At 35.1% G+C, this 23320-nt stretch overlaps 1 protein-coding gene across 1 annotated transcript; it reads left to right on the top strand.

The window, feature by feature from the left end:
- Positions 1-12425: 12425 nt before the first annotated feature.
- On the top strand, positions 12426-20570 carry LOC123548027 (protein glass-like). Its single transcript, XM_045335263.2, has 3 exons — positions 12426-12810; positions 14462-14646; positions 19188-20570. The coding sequence occupies exons 1-3, from the start codon at positions 12754-12756 to the stop codon at positions 20284-20286; spliced, it is 1341 nt and encodes a 446-aa protein (XP_045191198.2). The 5' UTR covers positions 12426-12753; the 3' UTR covers positions 20287-20570.
- The last annotated feature ends 2750 nt before the right edge of the window (positions 20571-23320 follow it).

Here is a 23320-nt window from a genome sequence, read left to right as displayed (position 1 = left end):
TCTCTATTCAAGAGTGACCTTTAGAGCAGGGTGGTCTCTATTCAAGAGTGACCTTTAGAGTAAGGTGGTCCCTATTCAAAAGTGACCTTTAGAGCAAGGTGGTCTCTATTCAAAAGTGACCTTTAGAGCAAGGTGGTCTCTATTCAAAAGTGACCTTTAGAGCAAGGTGGTCTCTATTCAAAAGTGACCTTTAGAGCAAGGTGGTCTCTATTCATAAGTGACCTTTGAGCAAGGTGGTCCTATTCAAAGTGACTTTAGAGCAAGGTGGTCTTATTCAAAAGTGACCTTTAGAGCAAGGTGGTCCTATTCATAAGTGATCTTTAGAGCAAGGTGGTCTCTATTCAAAAGTGACCTTTAGAGCAAGGTGGTCTCTATTCAAAAGTGATCTTTAGAGCAAGGTGGTCTCTGTTCACAGGGTACCTTTAGAGCAAGGTGGTCTCTATTCATAAGTGACCTTTAGAGCAAGGTGGTCTCTATTCAAAAGTGACCTTTAGAGCAAGGTGGTCTCTATTCAAAAGTGACCTTTAGAGCAAGGTGGTCTCTATTCAAAAGTGACCTTTAGAGCAAGGTGGTCTCTATTCAAAAGTGACCTTCAGAGCAAGGTGGTCTCTGTTCACAGGGTACATTTAGAGCAAGTGGTCTCTATTCAAAAGTGACCTTCAGAGCAAGGTGGTCTCTATTCACAGGGTACCTTTAGAGCAAGTGGTCTCTATTCAAAACTGACCTTTATAGCAAGGTGGTCACTATTCAAGTGACCTTTAGAGCAAGGTGGTCTCTTTTCACAGGGTACCTTTAGAGGAAGGTGGTCTCTGTTAGAGCAAGTTCGTCCCTACTCACAGGGATCTCTATTCAAAAGTGACCTTTAGAGCAAGGTGGTCTCTTTTCACAGGGTACCTTTAGAGGAAGGTGGTCTCTGTTAGAGCAAGTTCGTCCCTACTCACAGAGATCTCTATTCAAAAGTGACCTTTAGAGCAAGGTGATCTCTTTTCACAGGGTACCTTTAGAGGAAGGTTGTCTCTGTTAGAGCAAGTTCGTCCCTACTCACAGGGATCTCTATTCAAAAGTGACCTTTAGAGCAAGGTGATCCCCATTCACAGGGGACCTCTTTAGAGCAAGTTGGTCTCTTTTCGAAAGTGACCTTTAAAACAAGATGGTCTCTGTTCACATGTCACCTAGTAACCTTTACAGCAAAGTGGACTCTGTTTACAGGTGTGAAGCGCTATGCCAAGGTGGACTTTATTTACAGGTAGCGTTTAGAGCAAGGTGGTCTCTTTTTACAGGTGACCTGTAAAGAAAGGTAATCTGCACTCGCATGTGACGGTTAGAACAAGATAGTCGTCTTTAGAGCTAGGTTATCTGTATTTACAGGTGGTCTATATAGTCACTTGCATTGAATGTGGTGGATTGAGTTACAAATTTACAGTTGTACACCTATATACCAGCTGTACATACAACATAAAGCGAAAACAACACCAAATCGCTCATATACAATAGGTAGGATTTTCAGAAAAACAGAAGAACGTAGTTTTATGAAGGATGGTTAATTACATAGTTTAACGGTCTCCATTTCGACGAGCGTTGTGTGTGGCGCAGTGTTTTTTTCTTCTTTTTTTCAAAGAGTTACCTTCCATTGATCGCAGTGTATACCCAAAATATAACCGGAACATCAGCCTAAAAATAGCGGAAAGTCGAAAATAGGATAATAGATTCGGCATTATTTTTACATGTACGAAAGGTTCTTAAACAGTTTGAACCAGATTTACCGTGAAAACTAGCCTCAAAATGAGTACCACCAAATAATTCCGTGATAAATAGCACTGACATTTTTTCTAGAGAGTTTGTCAAACAAACCAAATTATCTGACAGTGTAACGTTCTTTTGAACTAACGTGTTGTTTATGGTTTATTTAGTTGACGTTGTGGCACTTGTTTTTCCTTTTTTCTTCCTGATGACGAGCATTTCTAGTGATGCAAAGCTTGATAGATTTCACTCTGCACGTGCTTGACAAATAATATTTCTCTTGCATGCAGATTATGGGGTGCAAATTGCAGAAACCACATCATGCTTTAATTAAATAAAAATATGATTCAAGAGAGGGGGAAAAGATATTCTTGTAGAAGTTATGAGTGTAATCCTTGATAGAACATAGCTTGAGTTAATTTACGAGTAAACTTGTGTTTAAATCTATGCTCTCTTACGCAACAGAGTGGTACTAACGCCTTCTGTTACTGAGTACCAAACTTTGAGATTCAACGTTACGGTACCGAGTATTAATATTCGAATAATGGTCATAACGCGTTCTGAAACTGTGCACTGCTAAAATACGTTACATATGTAGGCTACATCTAGGAAGATTTCAATGAAATTTCTTCAACAAACGTTCTGTCGAGTACATGTGTCTTATAAGATTTGGCAAAATGCGAAAACAAATGTCGAGGGCAAAATTCAGACGGACTATTTATATCGCGTCTTCGAATTTAAATTTGTAATGTTGGTGCCCTCTAACTGTCCTGTTTGTGTGTGTGTGTGTGTGTGTGTGTGTGTGTGTGTGTGTGTGTGTGTGTGTGTGTGTTTTCATTCCAGCAACGCACCAACGCGATTATCCATTAGTTCCACTGCCCAACAAAACATCAAAGTTCCTCCCTCAACACATTATACCATCATCTACATAATGTGTTTAAAAGGTAAAACGTGGCTTTTCGTGTAGGCCGGGGTGTAAAACACACACGATGGAAATAAATTGCAATTTCTTAGCACACACGCTGTATCCAGTAATTAAGACAGATAGTGGACGGTCAATGACTCCGACAGCCACGAGTATTACATTTAGTGCCAAGGTGTGCTAAAACCCATGTAAAAGTATTAATAGAAACAGTCTTACAATAAGTAATCTGAGTTATTCAATATACTGGTTTGAATATTTCATTTAACTTTACTCGGTTATCCACTAAATGCACTGATTAACATATGCCAAAATTCGTTTTCTTCCATTTTCCTTAACAAATCGTATACACATTCCAACGCAATTTAATACGACAAAAACTCAGCCGCAATTGGGTACCGAGTGCCCAGATGTATTAAATAGTAACACTTGGATGGTGTAACAGTGCTCCATTTACGTGTCTGAACTAATGCCTCCAGCATTCCCACGATAGTTTCTTGACAGACATTCTTTTATGCCTAATAGTTGTTTTTAGCCATCCGCCGAAAGGAGATATGGTAATGGTGTCCGTCCGTCTGTCCGTGCGTCCGCGCGTCCGTCAAACCGTCCGTCTGCAACACTTGTCTGCATCATAACTTCAAACATATTTCTAGGATTTTGTTAAAACTTCAGACAATGACAGATGCTATTGGGAGAAAGTACAATGTAGTGTTCAAAAGCCATCACCTTTCTTTGCTTTCTTTTTGAATTATCTCTCTGTTTTAGTCTACTCTTGACACTTCTGTCTGGAGCGTAACTCCAACGATGGGATTAAGTTAAAACTTCATTCATTGTCAGCGTCCATTCAGATAAAGTGCACTGTACAAAAACCATAGCTCAGCCTTGCTTACTGTGTAAATCATCTCCCTCATTGATTTTTGTTCGAAGCTCAAAAAAAAGAGGATTTTGTTAACACTTCACACAGTGATAGAAGATATTGAGATAAAGTGCATTGTATAAGAACCATACATTTCCTTGCTTAGTTTTCGAGTTCTCCGGCTTCCTTTATTTGATTCACATATATCGCCTTTTCTTGCATAATTCCAGCGTTAATGTAAGAGATGAGAGAATGTGCAATGTACAACGTACAAGAACTATAACTCTATCGTGTTTGCTGTTTTAATTATCTCTCTTTACTTGATGTACTCCCCACATTTTTATCCGGTGCAGAACTCAAAACTATTGTAATTTCTGTCTGATAGGTTTTCTGAATCATTTAAAGAAGTGACGACTGAGAACAGTTCAGTAGGCAATCATTTCGTTTCCGTGGCAACGTAAAACAAAATGGCAGATTGAATTATTTTTCAGACATTTATTTGAACCTCTAGTTTCTTTATTTTGTAAAAATAACTTCTTTTTCCAGCTATAACGAAAGAAATTATCAAGGCTCACATCTTAAGTTTAATAAACGTTCTAAATTAATCTTTTTAAAAGGACATTTGCTAGACGAATAAAACGAATGATTCAACAGTGTGTAAGTCATGTCACAAAAACGCTAAAATGGCTGTCTCTTCTTAAATTTCAAAGTCATATGAGCCGCGCCATGAGAAAACCAACATAGTGGCTTTGCGACCAGCATCCGCGCAGTCTGGTCAGGATCCATGCTGTCCGCTATCAATACCGATTGCAATTAGAGGAACCGTTAGCGAACAGCATGGATCCTGACCAGACTGCGCGGATGCGCAGGCTGGTCTGGATCCATGCTGGTCGCAAAGCCACTATGTTAGTTTTTCCATGGTACGGCTCATATATTTTACAATAGTGGTCCAATTAAAATGCTTGCTGATTTCACATATTGAACTTTGATCAACTTTAGGTTAGGTTAAAGAGATTTTGATAAGACATCACACATTGACAGAGGGTATTGAAAGGAAGTGCAGTGATAACTCGACCTTTCTTACCTTTTTTCTAAAATGTTTACTTGTGCAGGGCATCACTATATAAGAACAGGATGGATTTTACTTATACTGCATACAAAGATTGGGGCTCGAGGGGATGTGCAGAATTTAAGAACTATAACTCTACATTTATAATACTTTGTTAATTTTCTCTTTATCAAATTTACTTATAGCACTTTGTTCGGAACATAAGTCCATAACTAATAGGATTTTGTTAAAACTTGAGACAAAGATAGATTATAGTTAGAGAAAGAACAATGTACAAAAATCATTACTCTACCTTGCTATTTTTTAATTATCTCCCTTTATCAAATTAACAGTTGTGCGGGGCATAACTCTTGTAAGTAGTCGAGATAATTTATTCAAACTGCATACAGTTTGGAGGACGCGGTGAACATAACTTTTTTATGCAAATTAAACACACTGGATCTTGATTACATTCTTTCCCCCGTTACAAATCGTGGGCTCAGTGCGAAACTATTGTAACTGTATTGTAACTATATATGAATAAAGAGGAAGAATTGTTTCGCGCTCAACCCTCGGAATATACATTTAATTCACTATTTCAAAATAGTTCTTCCTTTTAGCCGCCACATTTGCTTTGGCGGTTGATGGCCATGTCCAACATGGCTCTTGTTTTTTTCATTTATTCATAATTTTAACGACGGGACGATCAGGTAATGGACGACAAATACGAGGAAGAAACGAGCTTTTTTCTTCGCTCACAAGTGCTTCCATAATGTGTATCCGGGACGTCTTTTCCAAGCTGTTTTGACTCCCAAAAACATTATACTAGTATATAGATACAGTGTAAGCATAAATAAAACGCAGTTGGCATTTCAAAATGGCATGCTTAAACGATTGTAGAAATGGATTGGACATGACTGTCTGACGATATGCAAGTTCTAATGTACGAAATCTGTCAAGATGATCCGAAAGGTTTCTTTCATTTCAGCAGACGACATTTTGTTGGCTTCTTTGCGCGGTTAAACCGGAGATAATGTTCCGCAGAAAATTCTCGTTTGATTAAAAGACATATTTCCCGCTCAGAGACTTTGTGTGGCTTCTCCTGGGTGGGTCTGTGATAGGGAAGTAAGTGAATGACAAAATTGTGTAAACGGCTCAAAATGTAATCTTATAAATATCCATTACAGTTGCTGCAAGAGTTAAGGTTTAGAGACCAGTCTCAGTACTTCCGGGCATACTTTTCAAATTGACAATTGCAAGTTTGCATTCACAATATGGTCTTCGATATCAGTTTTATAAACTCGAACCCCAGACTCAAGGTTGTAAAACCATTCTCAAAATCCAACCATCTGATTGGATGCTTCTGAGCCACAAACTGGAAACTGACCAATGCAAATGTCCTATTCTGAGCTGTAAGCCTGTAAAAATAAAATAAAATAAAATAAAATGATTAAAACTCAAAAACATTAAAAATACTACATTGCGTTTGACCAAACCAATAAGTACTTTTATTTGCAGGTAATTGAAATTGAGAAGCAAAATTAGGCATGATTTAAAGAGTTTTAAGCAGTATCTGTTTACTTACATATACAAAATCGTTCGTGTAATTATCAGAAGTAAACCGATATTAAAAAAAATAAAACTGAAGAAATTAGCATTAGATTTACTTTACTAGCAGGAGTTTGCATCTAATGTGTGGTTCGAAGGGATGACTGTTGTCATAATTACCAGTCCCTTACCGGTCCCTTACCGGTTATAACCGCTTCGGGTGGCTCGTGCCAGAGCGATCGCTTCGAGTTCACTGCTTGGCCACGTGATACCAAAGACGTGGAAAATTGTACTATTAACTTCCTCACTTGGCATTCCGCATTAAATGGATAGTAAAAGGACTAGGTTTGCACTCCGTCTGTCCTTCCGTCTGTTCGTTCTTCCGATGTCCTTCCACAAAATCCGGATCCTGCGATAATTTGGAAAGTAAGAACAACCTTATGGTAGTTTAATGAATTTTGGCACACTGATAAAGGATCTTAATGAGTGTAAAATGTACAAGAGACTTTTTTCCATGAAACATTACGAAAATATATGAACATTATTTCATTTGTTCGTTTTCTGTCTGTTTGTCAATATGTCTGTCAATCCTTCAGTCAAAAATGTACTTTCTGTTTTATCTTAAAATGTATATCAGATTTTTTTTTCAAGAAACCTTGTTTATAGTTTGAAGAAAATATGGAGAATATGTACATCATTTTATTGTGTCCCTCTGTCTGTCTGTCTGTCAGTCTGTCTGTCTGTCATAATATGGACCAATAGATTGCTGTTAACGTACGGACGTTTTGTTCATGAAACCTGGTACATAGTTCTAAAGCATTGTAGAAAATAATATGCGCGTAATTTCCTGTTCAACGGTTGAAAACCCCACGCGTTCGCCCGTCTGACTGACACTGTCCGTCCTTCAGTCCTGCAATGATTTTGTTCATGGTACATGGTGAGCAGTTCGGGAAATTTTTAGTTGCACTGTTTAAAGGGGCAATATGGATATTATGCAAGTCCTTTTTATTTAATTGTAATGTTTTAAAGGGGCAATATGGGGACTATGCAGGCCATTTTGTTTTTTGCTACATCTAAAATTGCGATGCTATAGAAACTTATTCCGATAGGAATGTTTGATTCCTCGGCAAATGTCTCGTTGTCTATTTCAAAAGGATTTTCTTAGCGCGGGCTTGATAAAATATCTCCAACGTATATTCTTCTATATAAAGTAAACTCATTTATCCTTCCTATCAAAACCAAATACCACCAGTAGCTTCCCAATCCCTCCCCCACTCCCCTTCCACCCCCCCCCCCCCCCACCCCTACCCCGCCCCCACACCCCTTCCAAAAAAAAAGACATTTTTTAATTATGTAATTATAAACTTTGCTAATAATATCATATTTCATAAAGCGGATTGCCAACTGTTATGAAACGTTAAAATGTTTATGTAAATAAATATCAGTTATTTTTCTTAGTATTTATAGAAAATGTTAATTTCCTGGAGCTTTTATAGGAAACCACTAAACTCGCATACAGAACGTGGCGCCCTTAATGTCACGTGACGTGTTTAATTCCAGGGTCAAGGGTTGTTTCGTTCTCCGATTCTAGCCTAAGGTTATTGTCAAAATTCTCGTGCTAATTGGAGAACGTCTTAGCTTTATTAGATACCAGCGTTCGAAAGTTGTCATTAATGAATTCTGCTACAGTTTTTCTCATGAAACTCATATTTTCGTCAGATAAAAAAGTTCTTTTTTTTCTTTTAGAAATTTCCTCATGAAAAAGCGAATGGTTCATTTATTATCGGTATTAGACTACCAAACATGGCATGTATTCCCAGCTTTCCACAGGAAGAACACGAGACGATTTTTTTAAACGTTCGTATTAATAAATAAATCTTTCTACCATTGATTCTACCGACTGCCTATAAATTTACTTGGTAACTATTCTAAAACTTACGTTTCCGAAATGTATATACCTAGAGTCTTCAGTATACTAGTAGCTGAAAGTCTATACTTGTAGTCGAGATTATTTGCTCGAGGTCCAAAATACCTAGGGGAGAAACAGTTTTGACTATTGCCCGATAAGTCATCCAATATAAATGTTTTATCACATGACACAAGAAATGCTGTTAACAGATTCAGTAAATGTTTTATTACATATCACCAGAAATAAAGTCTAGATGATCCGAAAGGTTTCTTTCATTTCAGCAGACGACATTTTGTTGGCTTCTTTGCGCGGTTAAACCGGAGATAATGTTCCGCAGAAAATTCTCGTTTGATTAAAAGACATATTTCCCGCTCAGAGACTTTGTGTGGCTTCTCCTGGGTGGGTCTGTGATAGGGAAGTAAGTGAATGACAAAATTGTGTAAACGGCTCAAAATGTAATCTTATAAATATCCATTACAGTTGCTGCAAGAGTTAAGGTTTAGAGACCAGTCTCAGTACTTCCGGGCATACTTTTCAAATTGACAATTGCAAGTTTGCATTCACAATATGGTCTTCGATATCAGTTTTATAAACTCGAACCCCAGACTCAAGGTTGTAAAACCATTCTCAAAATCCAACCATCTGATTGGATGCTTCTGAGCCACAAACTGGAAACTGACCAATGCAAATGTCCTATTCTGAGCTGTAAGCCTGTAAAAATAAAATAAAATAAAATAAAATGATTAAAACTCAAAAACATTAAAAATACTACATTGCGTTTGACCAAACCAATAAGTACTTTTATTTGCAGGTAATTGAAATTGAGAAGCAAAATTAGGCATGATTTAAAGAGATTTAAGCAGTATCTGTTTACTTACATATACAAAATCGTTCGTGTAATTATCAGAAGTAAACCGATATTAAAAAAAATAAAACTGAAGAAATTAGCATTAGATTTACTTTACTAGCAGGAGTTTGCATCTAATGTGTGGTTCGAAGGGATGACTGTTGTCATAATTACCAGTCCCTTACCGGTCCCTTACCGGTTATAACCGCTTCGGGTGGCTCGTGCCAGAGCGATCGCTTCATGTTCACTGCTTGGCCACGTGATACCAAAGACGTGGAAAATTGTACTATTAACTTCCTCACTTGGCATTCCGCATTAAATGGATAGTAAAAGGACTAGGTTTGCACTCCGTCTGTCCTTCCGTCTGTTCGTTCTTCCGATGTCCTTCCACAAAATCCGGATCCTGCGATAATTTGGAAAGTAAGAACAACCTTATGGTAGTTTAATGAATTTTGGCACACTGATAAAGGATCTTAATGAGTGTAAAATGTACAAGAGACTTTTTTCCATGAAACATTACGAAAATATATGAACATTATTTCATTTGTTCGTTTTCTGTCTGTTTGTCAATATGTCTGTCAATCCTTCAGTCAAAAATGTACTTTCTGTTTTATCTTAAAAAGTATATCAGATTTTTTTTTCAAGAAACCTTGTTTATAGTTTGAAGAAAATATGGAGAATATGTACATCATTTTATTGTGTCCCTCTGTCTGTCTGTCTGTCAGTCTGTCTGTCTGTCATAATATGGACCAATAGATTGCTGTTAACGTACGGACGTTTTGTTCATGAAACCTGGTACATAGTTCTAAAGCATTGTAGAAAATAATATGCGCGTAATTTCCTGTTCAACGGTTGAAAACCCCACGCGTTCGCCCGTCTGACTGACACTGTCCGTCCTTCAGTCCTGCAATGATTTTGTTCATGGTACATGGTGAGCAGTTCGGGAAATTTTTAGTTGCACTGTTTAAAGCAAGGTTTGATAGACTTTTTTTTCAAGGAAGGACAAAGGGTAAATAGTTTTGACTGTTCTTTGGCAAGCTTTTCAATTACTATACAATGCTGGCCATTTCTGGGTGTAAAGACGCTGTGATTTTGTAATGCTTTATTTACGTCCAGTATATCTGTAATATGAACAATAGTTACGGTAATAATAAGCATAGGTATTTCAAAGTAATTATTCATGAAACAAGAATACAGGATGCACATGTATTTTGAATATGAAGGTGAAATATAAAACCATACTCTTTACAAACTACTTGTCGCCTTTGGCTTAATACATTATAACCAATGCACTATCAACTTCAGAACTGCAGAAGCCGGCTGCACGTCCTCGTGCATGAACCAGCATATCATCTCTCAAATTACAGTTTATTTTCGAGTATTTCTTATCCACTTTTAATTATAACACTCCTTAATGACGTTGATTGTCTGACTTTTGTTCCATTTATGTGCCGTTGTGTTCCTAAGCGCTCCTCCTTTTCTACAAAACAAGTAAGCGCGTGCGGAACGCTGCTTCGGCACGCTTTGGTCTTCAAGGAAGGGACATTTGGTGACAAATTACTTCAGAATTCATTGCAGTTATGACTTTGTTGTAAAACATAACGATTGCATTCCTGCTGAGATTATTCGCGGTTCTGTATCATGTTTCATTCTTTTTACAGGAAACTTTTACTCAATAAATGATAATTCTATGTGAGTTTTATTATTTTTGACATTTTGATTATTTTTAAAACGACAATGCATTACAGTGTATTTAGGCCTACAAGTTTAAAAGTGTACACTAGAACTAAAGATAATTAATTGTAAAAATGCACGTTACATTGTATTTAAAAAAAAATGCAAGAAGAAAAAAAAAAGAAATACAATTAACAAAATTTCCCACCTTCCATCATTATTTTTTTGCAGTCTCTTTTATATTAAACAAAGTATATTTATGTAATTTCTCATATGTTTAGAACAGCATGTGTTTAAAAACATTCAACCTTGAACAAAAAAAAAAGGAAGCATTGGCTGTATCTTTTAATTTCTTTTGTTACTTTAACCCAAATCATAAAAAAACCGGTCAAAAAATAGATAACTGTCTATAATAAACAAACATAAGAATTTCGTTATAATGAAAAGTAAAATGACTTCTTTTTGCTGTGATATCATAGACAAAAAAAATAATTGTGGGTTGATATTTGATCATATATATTCAGGATGATCCTTATATGTAATATCTGCACGGTTATTTAAAGCAAAACATTAGATATATTTTTGTAAAAGGTAACTGTCGTGAAATAAATAAAATGATATAATTGCATAAGTTTTTTTTTATAATTCAATATGTATTTACGATACATCTTTACGATACATTTTCCTAAACCTGTGAAAAATTGTATAGAAGTACTTCTTGTAATATAAAAGATATTGCAAAAAGTATCGAGCGAGCGTAAGAAATTTTGTTATAAAAGTATACTAGTTGATCTAAATGAAGTTAACTTCAGACCTAGATTTCAGTTGCTACTGCTTTTCAAAAACATTGCTCTGTTCCCTGTCCGAATCATATCATCTGACAGAATCTCTAACTATTTATTTCAAATATTTTAAAATGTAAATAACACGCATTATGAATGATGTGCATTTTGTTTCAGCTATGGTGGCGTAAATATCTCTGTTATTTTATCAAAGAATATTGGTGCATTAAGCAGGTTTAGATTTCTACAGAGACATAAAGCGGAGAAGCTAATAGAAATTTAATGATATATCTTACGAGGTATATAATAACACCAACAAAGTACACAGTTTGGCCCAAAACAAAATGTAACATCAAACTATGTTATTGCATAACTACGGTATTTACGACTAAGAGGCATTTTCACGTCAACGAACCTAAAACTATATCGAACTCGTCCAATTTCTTATATAGGCCACTAACCTGAGCAGCAACTACGGATTCTCTAATCTCCTGTCTTCTCATATACCAATCTTTGAACCTACGTCTTGAATTCGGCGTAAATTAATACATTTTACGGGAAGCCACGTGCCATAAGTAATAACTCAAAGTCACAAGTCAAAGCTAAAAAATACAGGTCCGTAGACATAAGCCAAAAGGGCCATCCAGGAATCCGACAGAATGTACTACATATTTCTCCGAAACTGGTAAAATACATTGCAAATATCGACGGATATGAGATGATAGAACCATGTTTGAATGATAAGTAAACTTTGTTCTCATGAGACTTCTGCTTGTTAATCTGTATAGACCTAAATCTCCGAAATATAGTGTTTCTTGCTTCGACATCCAAGACAAGTTACATTAAGGTTATATAAGATTTGTTTTGTGTTTACTTTCTATATACAGTTCTTTAAGTCCACTTGTAAAACCTGCAGGACAAGAGAAACCTGAAAACTTTCACACCTACATAAAATCTTCATCAAATATGGTAATCACTTCAAGTATGTTCCGTAGCGAGTATTGGTTGTTGGAGTTTTCTCCGCGCCGCCTATATTCACTACGGGAAAGAAACGCCGCGGAACACTCTGGTGACCAATGGCGACAGCGCTGAATTTGTCGTCTGCTAAAAAGCGTTTCAGGATTTGCCGACAGAAAAGTCGTCTGCGTAAATCCGTATAAGAATCCTTGGAGGAAAGTTTGTGTGTTTTTGGAGCTTCATCTGAGAACTCATTCACACGTTAGGTTTATGACAATCATAAAAACAACAGATTCAGTGTCTGCGTAAAAATCTCGCAGAACTGTGTTTATTTTCACTAATTTCGTGTAAAAAAAACAACAACAACAAACAAACATGAAATATTTAGATATTTTCAAATTAAACAATATTATATTTATTTGGTAATACATTCGTTAGCAAAAAAAAATCGGAATAAGTAAAAATTCGAAATGGTATATTCCGTTGAAGAAGGAAGATTCTTAAAGGCAGACGACAATTTCAGAAGGGTAAGTAAAATATATAAAACTCATATTTCATTAATTTATGTGACTAAACAAACAACCGTATGGGACTATAAGTTTGTATCCGTTCTTATGTATTTTAAAGAAAATCGCGATACATCTATCAGATTGTCTGTACCCGTACAATATTTCTTTTATTTTGGTGGAATGTGCACATTTTCTTATTTAGATAAAAAAAAATCGGCCACAATAATGAATGGATACAGAAAAAATGGCAGCAACAAAAAAGTGGGGGAATAGAAAATAAAGAAATCTGACTGACCGCCGGTGGCATGAAAACGATAAAAAAAATGGAAGAAAATTTTTATTTTAAGTCTTATTCACGGGACGGTCTTTTGAATTTGTACATATTTTTGCGAATGCATTTTTTTACATTTGGAAGAAGATATTTATCAAAGTGATCGATATGTTATTTTGTGCACGTACTCAACAAGTTTCTAAGTCAGACATTCTTTATACATTAACTTGATTCAGTTAAGTTCAGTCCTGGGAGCTATATGCATGCAAATTTTCATAAAATGTTCGTTAATTTGTATACAGAAGTTCGCATTTTAGTTTCAGATATCAATAAATATAATGAATATTATACATTTTTATTGAATGTCTTTCAGGTCAGTTGTCTAAATATTTCCCGAGGTCCGAACTGTTCTATAACATATCAAAAAATAATTTACACGGTTGTATTATCATTACTTTTTTTTAATTATTTGCTAGTGAACATGATTGTGTTGAATAAGGAGCGGGCATATAGCACAAACTACAGACCTTCGATTTTTTTAAGGGGTCACGTAATATTGTACACGGCCAAAAGTCAAAACTGTTACCTGGAACTGAGGGCCAATAGTTTTGACTATTGGTCGGCACGCTATTCAATAAGTGATTTATTGCATGACATGAGGAACTGATTATCACTTTTTTACTTATTAGCCCAGTGAACGTGCGTTAAACAGACTGGTCAAGTAGCGCAAACTATGGACCGGCGACTTATATAAGGAATCTTGTAGCAATATTACTTTTTTTCTTTTAATTTTCTACTGAAAAAAACATCTTAAAGGAAACCGAGAAGCCGTTATTAAGATGCAATGCATTTTCAACAAAGAAGAAATCATTTAAAACGCCTTTTAGAATGTAGCTCAAATAAGTTTTATTTTAATACTTGAAATGAACAAGATGCAAAAATAAATTAAAATTTGGGCCATTTTAATCATAGTACAATTATTTATTTATTTATTTATTTATTTATTTATTTATTTATTTAAAAACAAAGGATAAAACTCGGGTATTTCAAAGGGCAGATCACCTGTTATTGTTGCCACCAAAAATATTAATTTTACCTTCATTTCTTCAAAGATTTATATTTTTTTTTATTTTCTTATTCCACATATCTCGCTATAATAATTTTCTATTAAGAATAAATAATAATATTTTCAGCTGCAAAAAATATCATTTCATTTAGAATGTTTGAATGTGTTTTTGTTTTCCCTAACTTATAAATAAAGTACAAATGTGAATATTACTTGAATAAGTTCATATTTATATTGATAATTTTTTGTATGTATTGCCAAAGACAAGGATTTGCTGAAAATTGCAATAAAATTTGAAATTTGAACTTTGATAATCCATCTATACATTTCAGGTATCCGACATTATGGAATCAAGTTCGAGTCCGACAATGTACCCCGACATGTGGCGTCCGGCGACTCCCGACCGGTCGGAGATAGCTTCCCGGTCACCGTTACTGCTCAACACCGGAAGCTACACCCCACAGGGATATGATTCCGACAACTTTCCAAACATTCTCACATTTTCTCCACAATATAAGTAAGTTTTATTTTTTTATTTTTTAAAACGTTTCCTCTTTAAACAAAAACAAAACCAAAAAAAAGTCATTGCTCAATTAATTATAGTTTGCAACATTTACCAGTAAGAATATAGCTGCGCCCTGCACTCTGGCGCCATGTTCATGAAACAGTTTTAGTTTTCGATTTTCGGTCTCAGCTGAGTTTGTCATACAAGCAAATTTTACTAGAACTTCAAAATTAAATTCCGACTGAGATTGACCATCAAAATTGAACAGTCACTTGAATATAGTTATTAACTTATCTTTTAATTTTAAACATGAACATTAGATTTGAAAATACAAATAATATCTCATTTATTTTCAAACTCGGCTGAGACGGAAAATGTGAACATGAGACCTGGTACCAAATTAAAATACCACGATACGATTTTACGCATACACTGGCGCGTTTTCTGTAGGTGGGCTCGATTGTGTACCCCGATTTCGCTCGGTGCACCGGTTTCGCCGATTTGCACTCGTTTCAGCGCGAATCAAGTCGGTACACTTGCGGGTCATGACAAATAGCCCGGCTCATTCCGTTGAACCGTCGCGTGGTCGGGATAGCCCGGAGTGGTATGAATCGAGCACACCTACTTTTACAGTGTTCAACACTATAATGCTTAATGCACACTTATATAATTTTTACCGAAGAAATGTAGAGCTATAGATCAACTTTCCGTTTGCCTCTATGATAATGAAAATTAACTTAATTTTGTAGTCAAAGCAAAGATGTATATTTTTATTAATTAATTTATTTATTTATTTATTTCATAGCACCCTGTGATAAAATATTAATTATAGTTGTATTCATACAGTAATTTGAGTTAGTTTTATTCTTCATTTACATTCACATCATTGTACAACAAAATATATATTTTAAAGGGATACATACAGCTAAAGAACATTGCCAAACAGGACTGTATTTATGATGTTCTAATTCAGTCCGTAAGCATGCAATTATTTCATAGAATTATTTATTGCCTTTTCCACAATAATAAAATTTTTAAAATTAAACCAAAATACACGTCTGTCATTTTATGTTTTTACATTTCGAACATGTCGTGCATTCAGCATTTCCTTGTAAGTTCTGATAAATGACGCGAACGGATTTTTATGTCTGCGTGATGTTCTCGCGCGTTTTTGACTATTTCATTACTCAAGATATTCTTTTTTTAAGTAATAAGACCTACTGTGTTTAATATTTCTTTTTTTTGTAATACAACTGCGATCATATTGCTTACTTAAAAGAAACAGTCTTCGTACTGTACTGTTTGCAGTAGAAATTCTTAACGAAATAAATTCTAATGGTTAGTCACTGTCACCAAGTTTCATAAAAAAGCAGTAAGTAGGTAAAATAATGAAACTGAAATCTCAAATTACGGACTGATGAAAGTGATCTCATGTTAAATTAGAAAATAATACATGAAAAGATTGGAAGTGTAGAATTTTTTTCTCACAATGAAATTAGATCAGTAAGTTACAGTATTTTTACAAACACTTTAAAAGCATGCTTTAACATGTCTTATATGCAAGAAATCTAGGACCCTTAATACGCTTATTAAATTTATGTATACTCATAATTTGTAAACACTTCATAAATGTGATTTTAGAATATAATTGTAAATCTGACACTCGCGCGACCAAAATAGACGTTCTTTTGAGTGTCCACTTTATAAGCTAACGCAAATAGAGATTAGAAGATGGCCATTTTTCTATTGTCCAAGAATGTAAGTGGTAAATCTTCTGACCATGTCAACAAGAGTATTGTTTACAAGTGTGACCCTGTCCTAACAATGTATGAATGACCGCTGACCTGGGCTTATGTACATTGCAGGGTGGTCAATGCGCGAGAATTGAAACAAAGTTGACTAAAGGTAGTTGTACAAAATATATATATATATATATCGTATTAATGCATCCTCACTAAAATAAGTTTTCTTTTACAATTATTTATAACAATTATTTATTATTTACAATTATTACTCAAGAAATGGATTTTCCTTAAAGTTTAACAAATGATCATTTATACTTTTTATGTTCTTTATGTACTAATTGTATGTTACATTTTTTTTTAATTTGTAATTCCTGTCCTGGTTGCCGAACAAAGATAGAGTTATTTTGTATTATGTATGAGTTTAATAAAATGAATATGAATATAAGAACTATTTGTCAATGTTTTAAATTGACAAGTATAATATATATTTGGCTGAAATTCATCAGAAAGGCAAGTTTGTAAAACTATTACTGCATCCATATACCTTTACCAGGATAGATTGGAAATATTATGAGTTTTGAAACTACACACAATTCTAAAACTTGCGTTTTGGTTCAGCTTGTATAGAAATCCCAATATCGACCAACTGGAAATGTAAAACTAGAAATTATTTCGGATTCAAAAGAAATAGTCCACATTTTGAATATGTTCATATCAATGGGGGAACAATTGAAACATTTCAGAAAAATAATAAAACACTAATTCCTAGTAAGGATCTAACAATGGGTCTCTCTGTTCATTAAATAAACTTTGATTCCAACAGAACATACTAAAAATGAAAAATGTCTTAAAACGTTGCCTCAATGCGACCTTTAAGCAAAGGCCGCTTTTAAAGTTTGCACGGTATATAAAACCAGACTCGACAACGGTTGCTGTGTATTGTGAAAAGAATCGTCATAAAGAATAAGTTTACAACAAACTTTGTCATAAAAAAAATCATGACCGGCATTATATCCATGATCTCAACTATTTGTGTACACATGTTTATACATACAATATTCAGATTTTTTTTAAGTCTGTCTAGAGACAATCTTTTACTGTAGATTAAATCATTTTCTTAATTATGTGCATATTTTTAAAAAAGAAATAACCATTTACAGATTTTAGTTTTAGGTAAATTTCAGGCATAACTTATGTATGCAGTCTGAAAATTATTATTATTCCTGAATAATTATTGTCTCTAAACTTTTTAATTTTTGTACATTTTTGTCAAGACGTGTTGAAAGACTTGTTATTTTACATTGTAAACAGTCTCTTATAATTCAAATCTTGAATGACATTGTGATTTAATAGCAGGAATTGTATAGAATGTATAATGCAAGGTTGTGACAAATAAACGAATATATATACTATTTACAGTAGTTAAGTTTAGCGGGTCCTTACTGTATTTTAGTTGTCATTATTATTTTCAAAATATGAGCCGCGCCATGAGAAAACCAACATAGTGGCTTTGCGACCAGCTTGGACCCAGACCAGCCTGCGCATCCGCGCAGTCTGGTCAGGATCCATGCTGTTCGCTAACAGTTTCTCTAATTGCAATAGGTTTTGAAAGCGAACAGCATGGATCCTGACCAGACTGCGCGGACGCGCAGGCTGGTCTGGATCCATGCTGGTCGCAAAGCCACTATCTTGGTTTTCTCATGGCGCGGCTCATATAAATTTGCGCGTACGAAAAACGTAAAACGTACCGGTGAGGGGCATTTTACATACTATACATTATTACATACATTGATTTTGTGCACTGAAAGAAATGCGTGTTAGTTTTTTGTTCTTTTTTCCTTTTTTCTTTCATGTTTGTGGTTGTTGTTGAGGGGGGTAGTATTCAGTATATGGATATAAAGTAAAGATCTGGTTATTCGTTTATTGAACATATAATATTACAATAAACGTTAAGAAACTAGTTTATATGAGAGAAAAAAGAAACTCCCACATTTGTGTTTGCTGTTGAAAAACTGGGAATTTCTCTAGAAATATTTCATACAAAAACACAGTAGGTTGGTCGTCGTCCCTTTAAGACAGTACATTATAAGATGATCCGGTGGACAGATTAATTACACATAATCCTGATGTGTGAACTGGGCAAAAAACTAAGATGACAGTAAACATGTTCGCGATCCAAGTGGTCAGTTTATTTATTCTAAATCAATAACGACAAGCTACTGTCTGTCCTTCACTAGTGTAATTAATACTGATATAATATTTGGGTATTTGTCGAGGGGCTTTTTGGATTATGTCAATTTTGACGAGTGACCCGGGGTCTGCTAAGCGGTATAAAATGCATGATTATGTTGAGGCTTGTTTTATTCGTAAAACTAACATCAGAGTGTTTTTCATAAATTTTCGATTAATTCTATCAACGGATATCATATAATCACTCCAAGTTTTCGTATGTATAATTTTCACGTCTAGATAATGCTATTTTAGAAGAGATTTGGCAAAATGTCTTCAGACGTGTAGATATTTGAAAAAAAAAAACGCATTGCACGTTGTCTTTGCAGAAATCTGACAGAATCTCGTATTTGCTTTCATTTTCACAATCGTGCAGAAGTTGATACACATGTGCAATGTGACTAGTATAGATAATTAAATCAAGAAAGCTTATGGTTTATATAAGCACTTTGTTGTTGTCTAAAACAATCGATTATGCACTTGTATTAATACTTTACCGACATCAAATATCGAAACTTTAAAATTCTTTTGGATTCGTCATATTTTGTGTACATTGTTGTCAAATCTTTTTTTTTCCAGAGAATTCACAGTATTCAAAGAAAAACAAAACCATGACGTGACAGACGCACTTCTTTCATTGAAGAACGCTGTGGTGCATCCGTCGTTTGGAAGTCAGTTGTCGCCGCTTTCGCCAACCATGCATCTAGGTCCCTTAAACCCCGGCGGCCTGAACAACCACAGTCAGCAATCTTTGGCATATGCGGTGAACCATGGAGGTCAAGTTCATCCCATGAGTTATTCAGGAAGAGGAAGTCCTCAGTACCCATCAGTACATGCGCAGTTGCATGGAGAACATATTAATACGCAACAACCAAGCATGTTTCCGGCGATGAGTGTTAATGTGTCAATGAGCATGAATGTAGTTCCTCCAAATTTCGGAAATAATGCGTGTAATCCTGTTCAACAATGGCAGTCGTCTTCTCAGCATTACAACATGGGTCAAGAATACCAGCATAGTCCCCAGGAAACGACGTTCCAGTCCCAGTATAGCCCATACTCTCAGAGTTATCACCCTCAACACTATTCTTTTTCTTCCGATTTCCGGACGGGAGTTTCCGAGAATCGTGGGTTTTACTATAAAATGGCTGACGACTTCAGGGCAAGTCAGAGATATTACTCCCCGACACAATTCAAGCGCGGAAAATTCATCGACGACAAGCCACTTCACCTTGCTCACAGCCCGGATACATCCAAAATTAACTTGTGTCGTATTTGCGGGAAAACATATGCGAGGCCAAGCACGCTAAAAACTCACTTACGCACTCATTCTGGCGAAAAACCTTACAAATGTAACGCTTGTAACAAAACATTTTCACAAGCGGCTAATCTAACGGCGCACTCACGGACGCACAGTGGAGAGAAACCATTCCACTGCCCAGTTTGTGACCGCCATTTTTCCCAGAGTTCCTCAGTAACAACGCACATGCGCACTCACAGTGGAGAACGCCCCTATAGGTGTAGATTGTGCAAGAAAGCTTTTTCTGACAGTTCAACACTGACTAAACATTTGAGAATACATAGTGGAGAAAAACCGTATCAATGTAAACTTTGCTTGCTACGTTTCTCTCAGAGTGGGAATTTAAACAGACATATGCGTGTACATTCAAGCAATGGTTAACAAGTACAAGTGTAAGCTTACTGTAACATTACATGTATATTGTGACCATGCATATTTAGACAAACCAGATTAATGGCATTAAATTTGATGCGTATCAGGTCAGTGTTTTTCTCATTCAAAATTATGTACATTGAAAGTTAAGCATATTAACAGTCTCTGTATCAGTAAGAATGCACGTGCTTCATATATGATTTGTGGCTGCTTAGTACTTTGTAATAATTTACGCTCAGACGTTGCTAAATGACATTGGTTTCAATTCAACTTTCACAGCTCGTAGTAGCGCGTGTTATTTCAATATGGGTATTTTGTGTCTAAAATTATTTACTACATGAATGTCCTCTCACTTTTAAAGTAATGATTTTAACACAGATAAAAACACAAACAATAAACGCTAAATTCTGGACTGGAATTCTAAAATGATTGTAAAATTACAATTTTAAAAAGAAGAAATTTCTGTATGTTATAATTATGTGTAATTCTGCGAATGTGCTACGACAATTGTGAAAAAAGTGATAAAAGATCATAAAGAAATCGACCGTGGTCGTAGGATAAAGCATCGAAAGGCACAAGACATATCATTCATTGTTGAATATTAACTATACGTAAAAAAACTGTTTTCGCAAATATTTCGTGGCTGTCGAATTCTTTAACCCTTATCATGCTGGACACGATTGATTCTGCCTTTGCGACCAGTGCAGATCAAGATCAGCCTGCACATCCATGCAGTCTGATCATGATCTGCACTGTTCGCCATTCAGTCAGTATCTTTACGGTATGCACCCCTTTAAACAGTTAATGGCACTGTCCAAATTGAAAGATGGACAAGTTTCTTATAAAAATTTAGCAGGGTAAGGGTTTAGCTAAATTTTAGATGCCTTTATAGTAACAACATGCGCACTCACAGTGGAGAACGCCATTACAGGTGTCGACTGTCACGCAAGAAAGCTTTTCATGACATAAACACTGATCAACAATTTAGGAATACATACTGGAAAGATAACCTGTCAGTTTGCCTTTTCCTTTTACAGTGGGAGTTTGAACAGACATGCGTATCCACTTGAGGAATGGTTAACAAGCATGACTATATTTGACTAGCCAGGTACAACTGCGCAAAATTTAAAACATAACAGGGCTGTGTTTTCTTAAACAATACCACGTACACTGGAAAAAATGCTTAAGGATATGTAGTTAGTATTTCTGCATCAGTAGGAATACACGTGTCTCACGTGCAGTAAACAACCTATTCCATACATGCTTTGTAGCTGGCTGATATTTTGTCGTAATTTATATTCAGGATTCAGGCGTCGTTAAATTACATCTATTCATTCAACGTGTGACAAGGATTTATCAAAGTGAATTTGGTTTATATACAAACACAAGATAGAGAAATAAGCTACTAGCTTGTACAATACAAAACGATATATTTTATTATAGTCTCACATTCATATAATTTTATATATCATGTTACATTAATTATATATAATTACATATCACAAATCTAAAATATATGAAATCATTCTTTACAGAATTATGAGAGATTTCAGTTTAGATATTAAAGAAAAAAGTGTTGTATAATATAACTATCATACTAAAAACATATGGAATACATTACTAAACCCTGTTAATCGTGACTTCAACTTTTATATATGTGTATCGGGGGACGTTTTCATTATTTCCATATAAATATATGTAAAGAATTTATGGATATTTGCATGAACACTCGGATTCTAGAACATAAATATTACAATTTTGCGAGTTAAAAGTTAAAATCATTAACGTCAGTCGCCGACTTTTTCCTCATGTGTGTACCCCCGGGAAAGCGAGTATTTTAAATTATTTAAAATCTTGACATAGCATTGTCAAAATATTGAAAGATTAATTCATAAAACGACAATTTTCTCATTTTATCATCCTGTTCAATTTGAGCTCGCCCATTGAACAATTCCTGCAGCGTTTCATCTCAACAAATAAGTCACGTGGCAGCCACGCGCCCATTGCCTAAGCCCGAGGCGAGGAGTGCGCACGCAATAGGGTTTCTGTCAATACGGAAACTGGATCTTGTTTCTTGCTGGTGCCCAATTGTTCAGTGGATACACTCTGAACACTGACCTTACAATTATCGCGGATTTGTGCATTCTTCGTTTTTTTTTTATATTTTAATGATACTCATGATTTACGGTGTTACAGTGGTAAAGAACTTTGGGCTGAATAGAACGAGGGAAATAAACTCTACAATAATACAGACATTGTATGAAAATGAGTATCACAAGAACAAAAAAAAGAAGTACCATTTTCAAAATGAAAAAAATATTTGTACAAATATTTTGAGTGTCGTGTTTACAGTTTCACACATGTTGTCATCGTAAAAATCATTTTAACTGGACATAACTATATTTAGAATATTCAAGTTATTTGTGATTATAATTTACATATATCTGCGGAGTTAAAGTGTCAGTCTGATATCAAATGGGCACAATGAATTGAATACGACGAATTTAATGAATACGCTGCATGGCAATGCTAATATAAATCATAAAAAGTATAGAAATAAATATTTGATATGTACTTAGTGCCTTCATATAACCGTAGGTATTTGATTCAGAACTCTCCGACGATGGTACCTAGAGCCATGACTTGCCATAATATAGGCTGATCACTACCATATCAAAGGTCTGTCAAAAATTCCAGTTATAAAATGTCATTATCTTTGTTCCGGTCCTCGTGCCCTTTGTCATTAGCATATTCTTTCACTCTACTGCGCGATAGTATGTTTTGTAGCATTCTATCGAAATCATTACTAGATATGGCGGCGTAGGTGACACTGACAAGCGAAAATAGTTAATTTGGGTAGTTTGTAGTTAATAATACGTAACTTCATCACCCATTTTTCTTTTACTTTTTCCACAGAAGGAGATACTATAATTCTTGATGGGAATATAAGTGTCTATGAAAATCTGATACTCTAGAAAATGTAAAAAATAAGTGAATATGTATATGAAATAAAGATTGATTTAATATGTTTCATACCACAAAA

This window comes from Mercenaria mercenaria, chromosome 9 (genome assembly GCF_021730395.1).
Source record: "Mercenaria mercenaria strain notata chromosome 9, MADL_Memer_1, whole genome shotgun sequence".
Taxonomy (NCBI): domain Eukaryota; kingdom Metazoa; phylum Mollusca; class Bivalvia; order Venerida; family Veneridae; genus Mercenaria; species Mercenaria mercenaria.
The sequence above is the reverse complement of the archived record's forward strand: the minus strand, read 5'-3'. Positions and strand labels throughout refer to the sequence as shown.

Excerpts from the sequence above, each read along its gene's own strand:
- LOC123548027 (XM_045335263.2), top strand. The coding sequence starts at position 12,754 with ATGGTATATTCCGTTGAAGAAGGAAGATTCTTAAAGGCAGACGACAAT. Across the intron at positions 12,811-14,461 it reads CAGACGACAATTTCAGAAGG|GTATCCGACATTATGGAATC; the intron begins GTAAGTAAAATA and ends TATACATTTCAG. Across the intron at positions 14,647-19,187 it reads ACATTTTCTCCACAATATAA|AGAATTCACAGTATTCAAAG; the intron begins GTAAGTTTTATT and ends TTTTTTTTCCAG.